Genomic DNA, 16,169 nt, shown 5'->3' on the forward strand with positions numbered 1-16,169 from the left:
GGTGGGTCGCAGGCCCGCCTACCTTGCAGGAGTGATTGGAAGCTCTGTCCCGCCGCGGGCCACTGGGCCTTTTCTGTCAGTGGTCCCGGTTCCGCCTACCTGGCAGGCGCGGGGGTTAGGGGGCGGCTCTGCCCCTCAGCAGGCCGCTGGGCCTGCTCTGTGGGTGGTCACAGTTCCCTCTACCTTGCCGGCGCAGGGGGAGGGGGCGGCTCTTATATTGTATAATTTAAATCAGGGTAACTAGCACATCTATCACCTCAAACATTTCTTTCAAATGTCCAAAACTAGGGCTGGCGTTGTGGTTCAGTGCAGAGCGCTTGCCTAGCATGTGTGGGGCACTGGGTTCGATTCTCAGCACCATATATAAACAAATAAATTAATAAAAGTCCATCAATAACTAATAAAAATTTAAAAAAAAATGTCTAAAACTGCATGTACATTTTTTTTTCTGTAACAAAATAATCAAAGCAGCCACAGAGGTGTATAGGGTGAAGAATAAGCTGGGAAAACTCTATTGACTATCATGGGGCCCTGAATTTGTAGTCATTAGGGAGAGAGGCCCTCATAAAGAAAGGCCCTAAAGACACAAGAGGGGACAAGTATTTGGAGAACCAGAATTAGAAATAATATGGTAGGAGTCAATCTGAGAAGTGAGGAGAATAGCCTTCATGGGAGGAAAACCTAACTTGTAGTCAAAACAATGGCTGTGAGGTCAGACAATCTGAATTCCAAGCCAACCTCCCTGCTTCCTAGCTACAACCTTGAAAAGGTTACTTTATTTTTCTGAGCCACAATGTCCTTCTTTGTCAAGCATGGGTAACACTAGCACCTTCCTCAGGACTAAATAAAATAATGTGTAGTACAGTGGCCAACACGTACTTAGCATTCAGTACATCGTTGCTACCATTTTGCTGTCATCAAGACTTGAAGTTCTCCACAGGTATCCATGAGCTGATTTGTTCTCCTGGGTCTGTGGCACTGGGATGTGTAGCTCTTCTTTTGAAATTAAAATATCTTCATTTCTGGACTGTGATTGTGACTAAGTGGTAGAGCACTTTCCAAGCATGTGCAAAGCCCTGGGTTCAATACCCAGCACAGGAAGGAAGGAAGGAAGGAAAAGAAAGAACATGTGGGCTCTGGAAAAGAAAGAACGAACATATGGGCTCTGGAATCCATGCAGGATCTGGCCCAGGTTTTAATCAGTAAACTGTAGGAAAGTAACATAACCACCCTGAGCTAGAGTTCACTCACTTATAATGTGGGAATAGAAACCTACTTCATAGATTATGGTGAGGTTCTAATGAGAAGATAAATGCTAAAAAAATCTAGAAAAAACAACCTTGCATGTAGTAAACACTCAATGGGCACCAGCCTTTGGCTGGGTGACCAGCTTAACAAAGGACACTTGGCATACTATTTGTCCTTTATGAGATCAGCCTAAGGGTGTGAGAACATGAATTATATGTCCTGCATACATGACTGCTGTCTTGGTTTGGGAATAAGTGACATCCACAATGGGCATGGAAGATGGAAGTCCACAGTCAATATGGGAAGAAGATATATGAGGTTCTGCCCAGGAGATGAAGAGATAGTCACTTCAGTTATCACAATTGGCAGTTTCCATAACTCTTTTCTCTATTCTTCCTCCTTTTCTTCCCTTCCTTCCTCCTTCCCTCCATCCATCCATCTCCCTCTCCAATGGGAGTTCATTGTGGTAGACCATTTAAGAGGAAGTGTGTTAACTCCACTTGTGGACACAATGCTCCTTCAACCCTAAATATTGGTCCTTTTATGAAATTTCTCATTTGGGCTCTTAGATAGAAGACAACTATTCTAAGAGTGGCAGTAGATATCCTGATGGGACAAAAGCACTGCAGTCTCCTCTATTCCCATGACTCTGTTAAATATCCCCATAATGTACTTCTAAAGTTCAAGATAACAAACTGGATGTAGGGAAAGTGGGATATTTCAAGACTTAATTATGCTGCACTTATGGAATCCATAAATTGTTGATGTTGACTTCATGGAAGGTAAACAGTATTACGGAAAGAGGTATAATTTGGGGAGCTCTACTTGAATAAATGGAGCAAATTTTTTTTTTTCAGGATTTTCTATTGCACCAATGACATTTGGCAACACATGTGTACGAGTAGACAGGAAACAAGAATGGCCAGTTAATGTGCATGTAGGTTGAAATGTGGATATTAACAACCAAAAAAATTGGAAAGGATGGGAGCAGGGGGCTAAACTCTATGGAGGCAGAGTTTCTTGACTAGGCCATAGCTCTATGTTGAGCTGACCACAGACAGTTCTGGCTAGGAAGTTTCTGCATTACCTGGAAGAAGTCAATACGAGCAGTATTGACACCAGCCCCTCCCAGGAGTGAAAAAATCATTAGTTATGAAGGGGAAGTTTCAACTTGGGGAAGCCTATAGGCTTAGGGCATTTTTACTCTCCTTCTGTTGTTAAAATATCATATTGTGACTGAGAGTACATCCTAGAGAGGCATATTTGATTCTGGAAAACTCAAAGGAGCCAGAGTGAATCCCAGAGGACAAGAAGCAGAAAGCACTAGGTTTAGTTCTATTCAACGCCTAAGGAACAACTGCAAATAGGACCTTCTTAGGTGGCTCAATCTGGAGAGAAAGTTATGCAGGCATTCTAGAAGGAAGATCTCTCCTGGATGGAAGCTTCTGATTTGGTTTGAGTGGGTTTTATCTCATGAGAACCAGGAAGTGGCAACCCTGGCACAGAAGGGTACAGTTCAACAGCCAAGCATTTCCTCTGGGGCCTAGTTGGGCAGGAGTTCTGATTTTTATTGATAACCTCAAAGATTCTGTTATACAGAACAAGCTCAATTCAAAGTGAAATTCTGTATCATTTTTTTGAGATTATATTTTGCATGTTGACCAGGTTGGCCTCCCACTTAAAATCCTCCTGCCTTGGCCTCCTGAGTAGCTGGGATTACAGGCATGCACCAATGCACGTGGGCTTATTGCTTCATTTTTGTCTCATTTCTATGTCCTTTTTCCTTTAGTCATAAAAGGGAACTTGTATAAGCCAACAAAGACATGAGACAAAAATAAGCACTGATTGGATGTTGCCAAATCTCTCTTATGGGGGTCAGTTGTGTCAATATTGCTCATCATTCTGATCAATTTTACCACTTTTCCTGTAAAGAGGTTCATGTTGGGCTGGGGATGCAGCTCAGTGGTAGAGTGCTTGCCTAGCATGTGAGGCCCTGGATTCATCCCCAGTATGTTATGGGGGGGGGGGACCCTTGACTTTAAATAATTAAAATAAAAACATGTAGCTTGTACTCATAAACATTTTATAACACTAAAGAAAACAGTGGGTAGTGTGCTCTGCTTTAAACAAACACAATATATGTTTGGGTTCACAAATAAACTAAGGGCAAATTATTGAAAAAAATTATTGAAAAAAAATACTTCTGGGGCTGGGGTTGTGGCTCAGTGGTAGAGCACTCACCTAGCATGTGCGAGACCCTGGGTTCGATCCTTAAACAACAACAACTGTATTGTGTACAATTAAAAAATAAAATATGAAAAATACTTCAACATAATTCTTCATATGACAAGCTTTTTTTTAAAAAAACAATTTATGGCCAATGTTTCATAATATATGTCACATTAATCTGTTAATATCTACTTCACTGCCACATACAGAAGAACTTATCTGAATGCAGGTCTGTTTCCTTAAAGGCTCTTTTTTATTGAAGTGCTGGGACTAGAATCTAGGGCTCACGCAGGCCAAGTACTGTACTACCAAGCTATACCCACAGCTCCTTAAAGGATCTTCCAGTGAAATGTATTACACCCATTTCCTCTCTATTCAGCTTCCAAGAAAATGACAGTGAAGCTAATTGGGTAATTCTTTTCCTAAGGTGTGAGCACAATTTTGTTAGATAGAAAGTGAGACAATAGGAAACCTTTTTTAATGAATAAACAACTTTCACAGAGACTATCTATGTCACATTGCTATTACAACACAAATGAGCTGAAACTTTTTTGTACAGATTTGGAAGAAGGGAACCCCTAAAAAGAAATCAAGCATATAGAGGTAGTAGAATAGCAATGAGGGGGGGATCATTGTCTTAATTTCCCTTCAATTTATTACAGTGCAAGAGTAAAACGGCTGTTTAACAAACAAATGGAAATCAAACACACATACACGTTTGCCACTATTTTAATCCTGGCATTACTGAGAACTGCACACAACAATGGAACTACTTAATCTAAGATAAGCCAATGGTGCCACACTGAACTTTTTGCTCTCCTTTTATTTTGTTGTGGTTTATTGTCATTGCAACAATAAATGAATGTTAATTGACTTTTAAAACGACGCATACGCTACAGTATTGCTTTGTAAACTTCTGTTCATCACATTTGCTGCAAAAAGTTTTTAAAGGACTACAGAGTCATAAAGCAAAAGCTTTAAAGTGATACCAGGAACAGAGATCACAGGCACTTCTCTCTGGAGGTTAATTTAGCATGTTTGGAAATGCCCACTTGTAAGTGAAAATTTCTTCATTTTACCTCTGGATGTGCATAATCCAGATTATTAACCAGTTAAACATGGAACAAGATGAGCTATCATTCTGAAATGAACTGAACGTGTGCATTTTACATGGCTCCTTTTCCTTCCCTCTCTCTGCACTCAGAAAGGGGCATAAAGTGAAGTTCATGCAGCTGGCTGCTTTTCACAACTGTCTTCAATCATGAATCAAAACCTCATTCCTCAGGCCGCTGGGCTGAAAACCTGCCCTTTTCCAGTACTCTGGCTGCCTTTCATTCACATCTTTGTCACACAACTCTGCTATGACTCTGCCTTGGTGAGTGGAAATGGATGTGAAGTCAAAGTCAACAATTGGGGACTCAAGCAAGGAGTCCCTGAATAAAACTCTCACCTTGGAAATGGAAGTGGCATGAGGAACACAGTCCCCGGTGGATTATAGTCCATCAATAGTATGCAATCTGTTGATGGCAAGAGACCTCTGGGTGCTGTGAACCAGCCTCAGGAGTTTTACCACTCCAATGGCCAGTCACAGGGGATTATCTGAGCCTAGGCCAGCTTCATAGTTAGAGCTGGATTCGCCACATACACAGTGACTTGACCCTGCTATTAAAGCAGCATTGGCCTAGAGCAGTCAGCTGTCAGAAAAGGCAAGCTGTTAAAATAGTCAATTCTCCGCTCCCCTAAGTCAGGGGAAAGCACTCTTCTCTAGTTGTCTACAAAAAATTAGTTTCTTCCTTTTTCATTTTCTACATTTTGCTGGTTATTAGCTAGCAGCAGTATTATGGTACAAAGCAGAAAGGCATGGTGTCTGCTTGCTACCTAGTATACATATATGTATGTGTGTATAGGTACACACAGAGACAGACAGAAAGACATAAAATAACCTACTAGGAAAAGACTGGGTCAGTCAATACAGACAGAAAAACTAACCCAACAAGTGGCACTATCTACCAAGGGGGAACTCTTTATCCTTCTAGCCTAGATTTAACCTTATGTCTTTTCTATATATACTCCTCATTCTCTGGCTTGGCAGCAAGACCAATTTACAAAGAGTAAAAATGGTCAAGTCTAACTGATTACCCTGTTCAAGTATGTCTCAAATAAAGCCAAGGACTATGTTTCACTAGCCTTAAGAAACATAAGCTTACTGTGGAACAACTTAACTGTGTATCTACAACTACTGAAAGTAAAGTGCAATTCTACCTAGCCAAGATCTTCATGTGTTGGAGTTGGGTACTCCCTTATCAAGAAGCATTCTAAGGTATGGAATTTCATGTTCTATGATATGGAATCATAAGAAATCTACTTCCTTCTTGACTTGGATTAATCAGAGATGTTTTAGGTAACTTCATTTTACTGGCAACCTTCCATTGTGAGCTTTTGGGGTGCTTTTGTGATGTGCCTGCCATGCCTGTTAAATAATATTATGTATAACACAAACTATTAAATATGTTTGTCTGCAAAGTTCAAAATCAAGAATGGTTACTTGCTGGATGACCATATTATCTGGGCAAAGTATTTAATATTGCTGAGCTTCAGTTTTCTCATCCATAATATGGAGATAATAACTGCTCTGAGAAAAAAAATGATATAATGAGCTAATATAAGTGACATCACCTGGGTTAGTACCCAGTACATCATAGGCTTCCAATGCATTTTTGTTGAATCTGTTATTTTGGACGGCATAAAAAAAATACCATGAACTAAGTACACAAGTCATAGATTGTAAAATCCAATCACCCTGTAATGGGTGAGTTTCTGGAGAACAAGGAGTGATGACTTGGTTATTATAATGGAGCAACAACTTAAGGATTCCATCCCATCCAAAATTCTAGACCTTCAAGCAACATTAATTTTTAGCTCTTATGGAAATGAGAAAATGTTTGCTGGTCTATGTTAGTCCCTGTCTCTGACCCTCATTTGTTCTCCAGTCTTTTCACTTTCCAAAACAGACTTAACACCAAAAGAAATTAGCTGCAAACCATCAAGTTATGGTGCAAAAATCAGTAGTGCAAATTCCACCAAGCTTATAGGTATTGCAAGTGGGCAGTGCATGTAAAGGCAGTGTTCTATGCAAATGTAGGCCTTCGATGACATTTTGTAACTATAACATATCTAATAAAGCTATGACTTGTTGAATGTCCCCCCTTGTGAAGGCACTGTGCTGTGTGACTTTTGAAATATCACATTTAATGTTTATAACAACTGTTCATAACAGTATTTATCATCACCATTTCATAGATGAGGAAACTGGGGCTCAGTCAAAGTTAAATCACTTGCCAAAGTAACATATCTGGTATATGGGGAACCATATGACCTTTTTCTTTATTGTGTTTACACTAGATAATAGGAAACTACAGTACTAGGACCATGTTATGACCACTTGGTTGGGCATCAGATGGGAGGGAAGAGCCTCTAACTTCTTGCTGCCTGAGACTTAAAGAATCTGATTGAGCAATTAACTATGCCTTTATTCCATTCTATCTATACATTCTTCACCAGCCCAGTCTACCCCAAACTTCAAATCTGGTAACATAATGCTCTGACAACTCCATTAATCAAGTGCAGAAAAACATTTGGTCTCTGCTTACACAAGTCTCTGGATCATTTCATTCTCCCTTTCCTATTTATGGCCATGGGTGGTGATAGAAGTCCTAGTGTCTTGAGCATGACCTTCTAACCTTAACAGAGTAGGCAGACATGGCTCCTTTTCCTTCCCTCTCTCTACACCAGGAAGAGGCACGAAGTGAAGCTAATGCAGGTGGCTGCTTTTCACAACTGTGAATAATGCACCACAGCTATCCAAAATCACATAGATGAGACAACTTGCCTGAAGGTATGAATGCAACAACTTCCTTCCTCCCAGCCTAATCTTTTCACTCTGTCATGATAGTCCCATACTCATGATATTACTTCAGGTTCTTCTGATACCAAGGAATCAAACTAGTGTTAAAGAAGCTGAACAATGCTTACTCCTACCTCCTCAACCCTTCTTCCCCACCCCCAATTGAAAACTGTGGCCCACTGTAACTAGGAAAAATGACAGTGTTTAGACAATGACATCATGGATTGTCTGGCTCTTTAGGATTCTACCCCATCTGGTTTCTTTACATTTTTAATATTGAATAGTCCTTCATCAAGTATTTCAGCACATTCTAGCCCATTGTCTTGATCCTCAGAACCTTGAAAAGGGGTGGGGTATGTAGGATAGTGGGGGATGGCTGTAATATGCCAAACTGAATGTCATTTCCTCTAAAGGATTAAATATTATCTTGCCTAAAATCCCATTCCTGACTGCACTGGGAAAAATATACTTCTAATCAGATTGCTGAAAAAAAATGCCCATAATAGATTATCATAAAAGACATTCCTGTGATTCATGTCTTCATTCTGGAACAATAATTCTTTCAGCCCTGTTCTGTATGACACATAGAAATTGGATTTTTAACTATACCCTGGCATCTACCATAATCTTTGCTAAATCACTTAGCTATTTTATGTTGTTTATTTCAAACTGGAAAAATGGATTCTATGAAAATAGATGACCTTAGCATCATTTGGAAATTCTTTTAAACATCCACCAGAATAGATAGAAAGTCCCCAAATTGGGATCAATGTAGTAAAAACTGATTAAAGGAAAAAAAAATGTGCATTTCTAGTATTGTTATTCCCCCAAGGTACATGGTAAACCACATCAATAAATAAAGCAATGGACTTTTCAGTAATGTACACTTAAATAGTTACAAACACACATGTAGAAAAAAGGATACAGTAGTGCAAAAAATAAATTATTAAAACAGACAGAAGTATGAACATTATTTTACACAATGCTCTATAAAACCTGAACCATTTGGAATGAGACCTCAAGTCAGTGATATAATGCAGCAACGTGATTCATTATTAGTATCTTTGCTTCACATTTCAATCACATAGTTATTCATCTATGAAAGACAAATTAAAGCAAAATTGTCTTAAACTTTCAGGAAAAAAATTTTTGTTAAAATCAATTTTTCCTGGGTTCTTAAACACCTCTGCTATTTATGTAGTTATGCAGCATTTCAAGAAGCATCTTAAGACAGAAAGTTCCAAACAGGTCACATTCTTTTGGTCTTTCTACTTGATTTAATTGTCTGTGTGATCAAAAGCAGAGTAATGCCTCTGTTTGCTTGATACCCTCCTTCTGTTAAGATGTTATTGCAATTAGAAATATTTACAAGAAGACTTCCCCAAGGCAATGGGGAGGGTGGGAGTTCCTCTTCAACGATCCAATCTTGCTAGTTTTGGTTTCGGGATATAAAGGCCAGGACTCGCCGAATACCGTTCAATCTATCTTTTAAAGACCTCATTGCTAGGAATGGGAGCTGAGCGCGGCTTTCCAAGGGAAGAACAGCTAATGTCCACCAACACCAGGCAGGACCATTTGGGTTGATCTGCAACAGAGAAACACAATGGGATCATCTTATTCCCTGCAAGCCATATGGGTCTACAGATTTTCAAATGCCCAAAATAAACAATCCAGGTAGAACTGCTTCTGTGTGTGTGGTCGAGACTGGTAACTGCCTCCATATTTATTTCCTCTTTATTTTAGCTGAATATATAGCTGCCTAGGCGGTAGTGGAGAGGCACTGCATTTCTCAGCCTCCCTTATAGCTAGGTGAGGCCATAAGACAAAGTTCTGGCTAATGGGGTATAAAGGGAAGTGTTATGTATGGTGTTTGGGTCATACTCTAAGGAAAGAAGCATGTGCCCTCTTCTTCCCTCTTTCTCCTGGCTTTCCTCTAGCTACACAATGAACATGATGATGATTTTTTAAATTTTCTTAATCAAAAAGGCAAAAACAACATTCTAAGGATGGTAGGCCTTTGTGATGGAGTCTGGATCCTGAATGGTCTCATGGAATAGAGCTACCCTAGCCCTCCAAGACTCAGACCCTCTATTCCATTGGAGCTAGATTTATTTTGAGTACTTGTTAAAGCAGACAAGCCAACACCCCATGCCTTCTAGCCAGTGTGATGTCATGAGCTGGAATATCCCTATTTAGGCCCTTCTACTTTTAAGATCCTGTTTAGGTCCTTTGGACTTTGTAGGTCTTTAATTCCCATGACTCCACAGGCTTTATAGGTGTCGTAACTCCTTCCATTTTCTTATTCTGGCTGAAGGCAATAGTCTAGCTATGCCAAGTCACTATACAGGGCCACAGCTATCTTCTCCCCTAAAACCAAGGGCATGATTTACAGTTTCAAAGAACAGCAATCCCATTTTGCAAAAATTCCAATTAAAAACACATTCATATTAACCTTCATACTTCTCCATGTTTCTCTTAAATAAAGAGCTTTCTTGTCCCATCTATATTCTTCACCAAAATTCTGTCTGTAATCAGTTTCCCCAGTACATTTTAAACATTGGCAACTTATTTCTTATGAAACTCAAAATGAGTTTTCTTTCTAGAACTTTCAGGAAATTGGTTTTAGTAACTAACTATGGAGAACTACATTCTAGCCAAACTCCTTACACCTGGAATTATTTAGCTCCAAATTGGATCAACTGATTCTCCCCAAATCTCACTGCCCTCTTTACTTCTCTGTCTCTAGCTTCACCTGGATTGTTTTTTTTGTCCCTCACTGCAGTCTGCAACATGATCTCCCTCCTATAATCATTTTGCATATTAGATTGACATTCAGAATTCTTTCCCAGGATCATCAACAAAGATATTGAAGCTGATGTTAATCTTTGTGGCAGTTTCTATGAAACCTCCTCCTGGAGCTAAGAACAATCATTCATAGGGCTGCTGGGCTGCAGCACTGGCTAGCAAACTGGATGGCCTTTTGGTTTTTGCTGGTGCTGCCATTGACAAAGCAACATGATAACAAAACTAAAAAGAAAAGAAACAAAACCCAAAATTTCAGTTTTCTGTGTCATTAAGTTCTTATAAATAATACTGTAGCATCTGTATTTTTTCCTGTGGAAGATGCAGTAAGCACTGCTGATCTCTATCTTCTGCCTGACTCGGGGAGAATGTGTCCCAGAAGATGAAGGGGAGCATCAAGATTGATCATGGAGCTTGCTCAGAGCTCTGCTGTAATCCTGAGTCACCATGGCCCAGAGCCAGAAGCTGGGTCACTGGGAAGCACTTTCTGGCCCTTCTCCCTTCAAACTCACAATGCCTTCGTATGAAGGAAAGGAGCCATCTTTGTGGTCTGAGGAAAGCAAAATATATCAGCCCATAAGGAAGCAAGACAGATGTCTTAGAGCATCAGAATGCAAGAGGAAGAGGAGACATTAGAGACCTCCTCATATAACTCTCTCACTTCAGAGAAAAGCTGAGAAAGGGGAAGGGATTTAACCAAGGTCACACTGCTAGAAAGGTAAACAGGATCAGTCATTTGGCAGAGAAACCAGAATATAGATATTCAAAATATTCATATTTTTTTGCTGTGTCAAGAATGAACCTAAGTAATGAATCAAAGAACTTACAGGAGTGAAAAGATGGTGGTAAGGAAATATTTGGTTAGGATATCTCCAGACTTGTCCTAGGAAGGAAGCATTCCTAGAACTGGAATTCTCTGAAAGTACTCCTTGATTTATACCAGGCAGGCAAAGAAACTACTTTCTCCTCTTTCCTAGTGGGCTTTCGATCTTCAGCTTGATCTTGTAAATGGACCTGTCCCTCAAGGTAGAAGACCGATATAATAGGACCTAATCAACTATTTTCTGGTATGACTCAAATGAGGGTAACTTTAACGATGGGGTCAGTTTTCTTAGGACCTGTTTGCTCTGATGAGGACAACAGTGAATGTCTAGATTTGCAGGACTAAGTATGGATCAGCATGGGCATGAAAAGTTCTTGTGGCCTTGCAATTAGAATCTTGGAGGGTAACTGGCCCTATCTCCAAGCTCCTGCATTAATAGAGGAGAAGTTCTAGAGCTCTCTGGAAGTGGCAGCCTTTGATTTTAGCTCCCACAATACTTTTCTCTTAAATCCTGGCCTTTGCATATATCTTGTTACCCTAAACTTACCAAGTTATAAGTCTGAACTCCATTGAACATTCTTTTGTTGATGGTATCTATATTACCATTCACTCACCTCACTTCTCTCTCAATGTCTATCTTAGATTCAAGTTCCAATGCTTTACTTCAGTTACCCCAATTCTGATTTAAAATCCTTTTGGTTTTACCCATGATGCTCACTGTCTAGCCAAATAATACCAAATTGTATCCATTTTCCCCTTTACACTTAGGATTTGCTGAATGACCACCACACACCTATCTAATCACAAGCCTCAAGCACTCCCATCTGATGGGGCAACCCATTATATGAAGACATTTTTATATACCTGGGGATCAGCATCTTTTTCTGGCATTGGACCAAAGTGACTGAGTATCCGATTCTTCAGAGATGATTTGAGTGAGTGAAACCATGATGCCGCTTGCTCATAGACACAGTTATGCAATCCCATAAGTTCAGCACAATCCTCTCCCTGAACCTGAAAGTATCAAGGTGGAAGTGAGACATTCTGTACCCTCTCCATTCCTCCCAGAGTTGCTTTTGATGTTGACCCTCTTTAAGCATCCCTTCTGCCTTCCTGTGGCAAGGCTCACCCACACATCTTTCTCCTGTATATGGTATGACACACTCCATAGCCAGGTGCATATATGGTTGGGGGTGGGAAGCAGGAAAGTTCACCTGTGGAGAGTAGCCAAAAGAGCAAGATGCTCAGAAAGCCAAACGGTGGAACAGGCCTGAGCGGACACAGATTATGCTGGTGTAGGCCTCTGTCCTTTTTGTTTTGACACTTGTTTTCCCACTGCTCTCTGGGAACAGAGATATAAATGTGTCTCAATGTGTAACTATCTCCAAAGTCAAATACATTTATTTGCTGATCAAATATTCATTAATCTACTACATAGTGAATGTAAATATAAATTAATATGGGATGACTGACTTCTTCCACCCATTTGCTAAAAAAACTGAGGATTAACTGGACAGGTCATCTTTCTGCTTTAGGGGATGATTAGTGATTCTGCTTTCAGGGAAGGGCTCTTAGCCATGTTGTACATTTAAAAATCCAAATGCATATGTGAATTTACAGTGATCACAAAAGAAAAAATAAATTGATAATAAATACTTATGTATAGGCCCCACTCCAGATCTATCCCCTGCTTTCCCTGGTGGAGACCTAACTGGGCTCTACCAGGGAAAGGGCCCCAGGGTTGGTCTGAGGTAGCATTTCTTATGCATAGCTGCAACTCAGCAGCTAAACAGGGAGAGCCAGGACAATGAGTGCTGTCACTACAAATCTGCAATTGGACAGCAATCCAGCAGCATTTAGCATTGCTGTAGCAATCTGGTGAGAAATAACATGGCCCCAAGACAGTTCTGAGAAATCCTTTTGCAATCATCTTTGTATGCCAAGTTACAAGGATTCTTGGCACTAGCCACCCTCACCTTTTGATCTTCAATGTATTCAATGTCAGCTGTGTTGTAGCCATCTCGTTGACCCTGATGGAGCACCTTGAAGCGCCTCTTGCCTATGCTGTCAACCACAGAGCGACCATCGGCAAAAAATTGAACATTTCTGATCTCTAAGATACAGCCATATTCTGCAAACCTGTTTAAGAAGGTAGATCCTTGAGTTTTATTTCACTGGCCTGGACCCCAATCATTTCTATAACCCTGTGCTGTGCCTTAAGGAACATCTGCCTATTTACCTGCCCCTGGGTTTCAACTGCAACTGTACAATAGTTGGATGGAGCTAAAATATGAACCTGGACAGTTTAAGTCCAGGGCCCATGTTCTTATAAAACAAGTTTTATAATAAATACCACCTGCTTAATAAAGACCAATTCTGGGGTTTTTTAAAATAAGCAGCCTCTCACACAGTAACAGGCAGTGTTTATATGAAAAAAAAAAAAAACCCCTTAACATAGCAGTATAACTACTACCATTTATTGAGCACATATTGTGTACCAGTGCTATGGTTTGAATGTCTGCTCCCTACAAAACTCATGCTGAAATTAATTAAGATGTGGAAACTTTAAGAGGTGATTAGGCCAAAGGGGTTCTGTCCTCATGAATGGATTGATAGAGTTAAGAACAGCTTGGTATAACCCCCTTTCTCTCCACCCCCCCCCAGCTTCTCTTTGCCCTTCTGCCATGTTATGATGTAGCAAGAAGGTCCTTGCTAGACACTGGCACCTTAATTTTGGATCCTAGCCTCCAGAACCATGAGAAATAAATTTCTATTGTTTATAAATGACTCAGTATATGGTATTCTGTCATAGCATGTCAAAATGGACTCAGACAGCTGGGAACTGCACTTAGTGCTTTATGTGTATTATTAACTCATCAATCCTCCCAACAAATAAACCCAATGAGGTAAGCACTATCATCTTACCCACTTAACAGACAAGGAAACTGGATACAGAGAGGTTTGAATAACTTGCCCAAAATCAAAATTGCTCCAAGGATGAAATTAGAATATAAATCTAGGGAGTTTGACTCCAGAGACCACATCATTTTTTCTTCACAGTGGTCATGTATGCCAGGCAAGTGCTCTACCACTGAGCCAAATGCCCAGCCCCGGCCTACACTCTTATAAAACAAGTTTTACAATATAAACTACCTGCTTTACAAAAGACTGACTCTAGGATTCTTTTAAACAGGCAGCCTCTCACTTAGTAAATGTTGCACCAAAGAGACCATCATCCTTACAAATGCTCCTGTTCTTAAGCTGGCTAAACCTCATGAGATAGGTCTCCCTACCTCTGGGAACACTCCAGAGTAAAACAAAACATCCCTCTCTACCAACCTCCCTTTACTCCCAGGGCTTCTCACTTACCCTTTGACAGGATCTCCAAGGCACATGCCAAACTGTCTTGTACCTGTTTCGATACATCTGCGAATCATCAGGCGGTAACAAGGCTCAAAGATGTGTAGGGGACAAGGAACAGTGGGATAGGCCATAGTGCACACGAAAATAGGCACGTTCTTATTTAAGCTGTCAGGAAGAGGACATTAGATGGATCTCAAAGCAATGGAGTAGAACACAAAAAGGATGGTCAAATATCACCATGTAATTCCCCAGAGAGAAGGCAAGTAGCCATCAAATTTTGATGACTGATAAAAAAATACTAATGTTGTGATCTGAGTCCCACAATGTGGTGCAAAGGTTAACCTAAGGTCTAAGAGATTAAAATTGGATTGCACATGTTCTAATGTGGCTTCAGAAGTTCTCTAGTACTTTAAGATTGTGAGTTATGGCTATGTTGTGTATTTTTTCTTTCTATGATTCATCTCTTCACTCAAAATGGTCCCTCTTTAGGTGTTTTGCTGACAAATACTGAAGGTATAAGTGCATCAAGAGGTGATGGGAAATTCTTTGCAAGGTCCTCGTGACATCTCAAATTTGTAACACCTTCCCTGCCAGAAATGTGCATGGAAAGACCAACTAGGAAGAGGAGCAAGCAAGAGACAGAGAAGAGTAATTTAACCCACTGATGCTCAAATACTCTTGTGCATCAGAGATACCAGGGACCCTTAAATCCAGATGACTAGGCCACCGTACTCCCAAGGATACTGATGGGATTAGCTATGGAACTAGGATCCAGGGATTTGTGTTTCAACAGTACCCCCCAAAGATTCAGACACATGACCCACTGCAGAATCCCCAACAGGGCCAGCTCCTCTTTATCCTCTTATTTGATAAACAATCCATTGCAGGAACATTGAACCTAAACCTACAGAGATATAAGACTATCTGCACAAATCCCAAAAGGGTTAGGTTTAGAATTCCTTCAAATAGAAAGCCCCAAAGTATGTTCCCATATTTACTAATAACACCTTATGTGATATTTGAGAATATGGCTCAGAGAGACTCAAGGTTAACTTTAGAATGAGGGGAAAAAGAAAATGATGTTCTGAGTAGTTTCAGTATAAGCCAATATAAAAACATTTCTAGTTTCAGAGGAAACATTATTTAAAGTGAGAGAAACATTCAAACAAACTGATGGCAGAGTTTAGAAATATTCTCTACAGGGTGGACATAAAACCAGAACAGTTTTTTCTTGTTTAGTTGCTTTTTGGTTTTTGCTAACAGGAAACCATGCCTCACAGAATACTCACAAAATACTGTAAGAACTGCACTATGGATGTGAGGATGGGGGGGCGGTAATAAAAGGGGCAGAAATTAGTGGTGGCCCCTTACTTCTTCCGCTAACTAAGCAGACAGAGCTTGGAGCCTCAATTAGCAGAAGTTCTCCTGATTATGCTATTCCAGTTTACTCCTCCCAGCAAGGCCCGTTACAAGTGCCAAGATGCCTATTAGTTTGTGAGTTTGGCTTATGCATCTTTAGTGGTGTGTTGGTAAATGCTTAACAACTGGCTTTGGGGTAGAGGGAATCCTACTTTATACCATTTGCTGATTTCCATGGTATGAATGTTTTCACCATGGCCAGTTTAAAGTTGCCACCAAGATATCTCTGAATAAGGAGCTGGGGGGAAAAATCTGCACATTCAACTCTCATGAGCTGGTATGAATGAAACTGAAAACAGAAACATGCATATACATACTTAGACAGTTCTTCCATTTCTTCTTCATGAAGCCTTCTTCGTTCCTTTAGTTCCTCTGGAAGGA

General features: G+C 40.2%; 1 protein-coding gene across 1 annotated transcript in view; it reads right to left on the minus strand.

Annotated features, from left to right (window-relative positions):
• Positions 1 to 3,933: 3,933 nt before the first annotated feature.
• The window catches only part of Lonrf3 (LON peptidase N-terminal domain and ring finger 3), a 36,182-nt gene continuing 23,946 nt past the window's right edge, over positions 3,934 to 16,169 (minus strand). The window contains exons 8-12 of the mRNA XM_048797109.1: positions 16,106 to 16,164; positions 14,376 to 14,534; positions 12,983 to 13,145; positions 11,871 to 12,020; positions 3,934 to 8,966 (exon numbers count right to left, since the gene is read on the minus strand). Of these exons, the coding sequence (XP_048653066.1) occupies positions 8,811 to 8,966; positions 11,871 to 12,020; positions 12,983 to 13,145; positions 14,376 to 14,534; positions 16,106 to 16,164 (687 nt within the window). The 3' untranslated portion in view covers positions 3,934 to 8,810. The remainder of the gene's footprint in view (positions 8,967 to 11,870; positions 12,021 to 12,982; positions 13,146 to 14,375; positions 14,535 to 16,105; positions 16,165 to 16,169) is intronic.

The sequence above is a fragment of the Marmota marmota genome, unplaced genomic scaffold, assembly GCF_001458135.2.
Source record: "Marmota marmota marmota unplaced genomic scaffold, marMar, whole genome shotgun sequence".
NCBI classification, from domain to species: domain Eukaryota; kingdom Metazoa; phylum Chordata; class Mammalia; order Rodentia; family Sciuridae; genus Marmota; species Marmota marmota.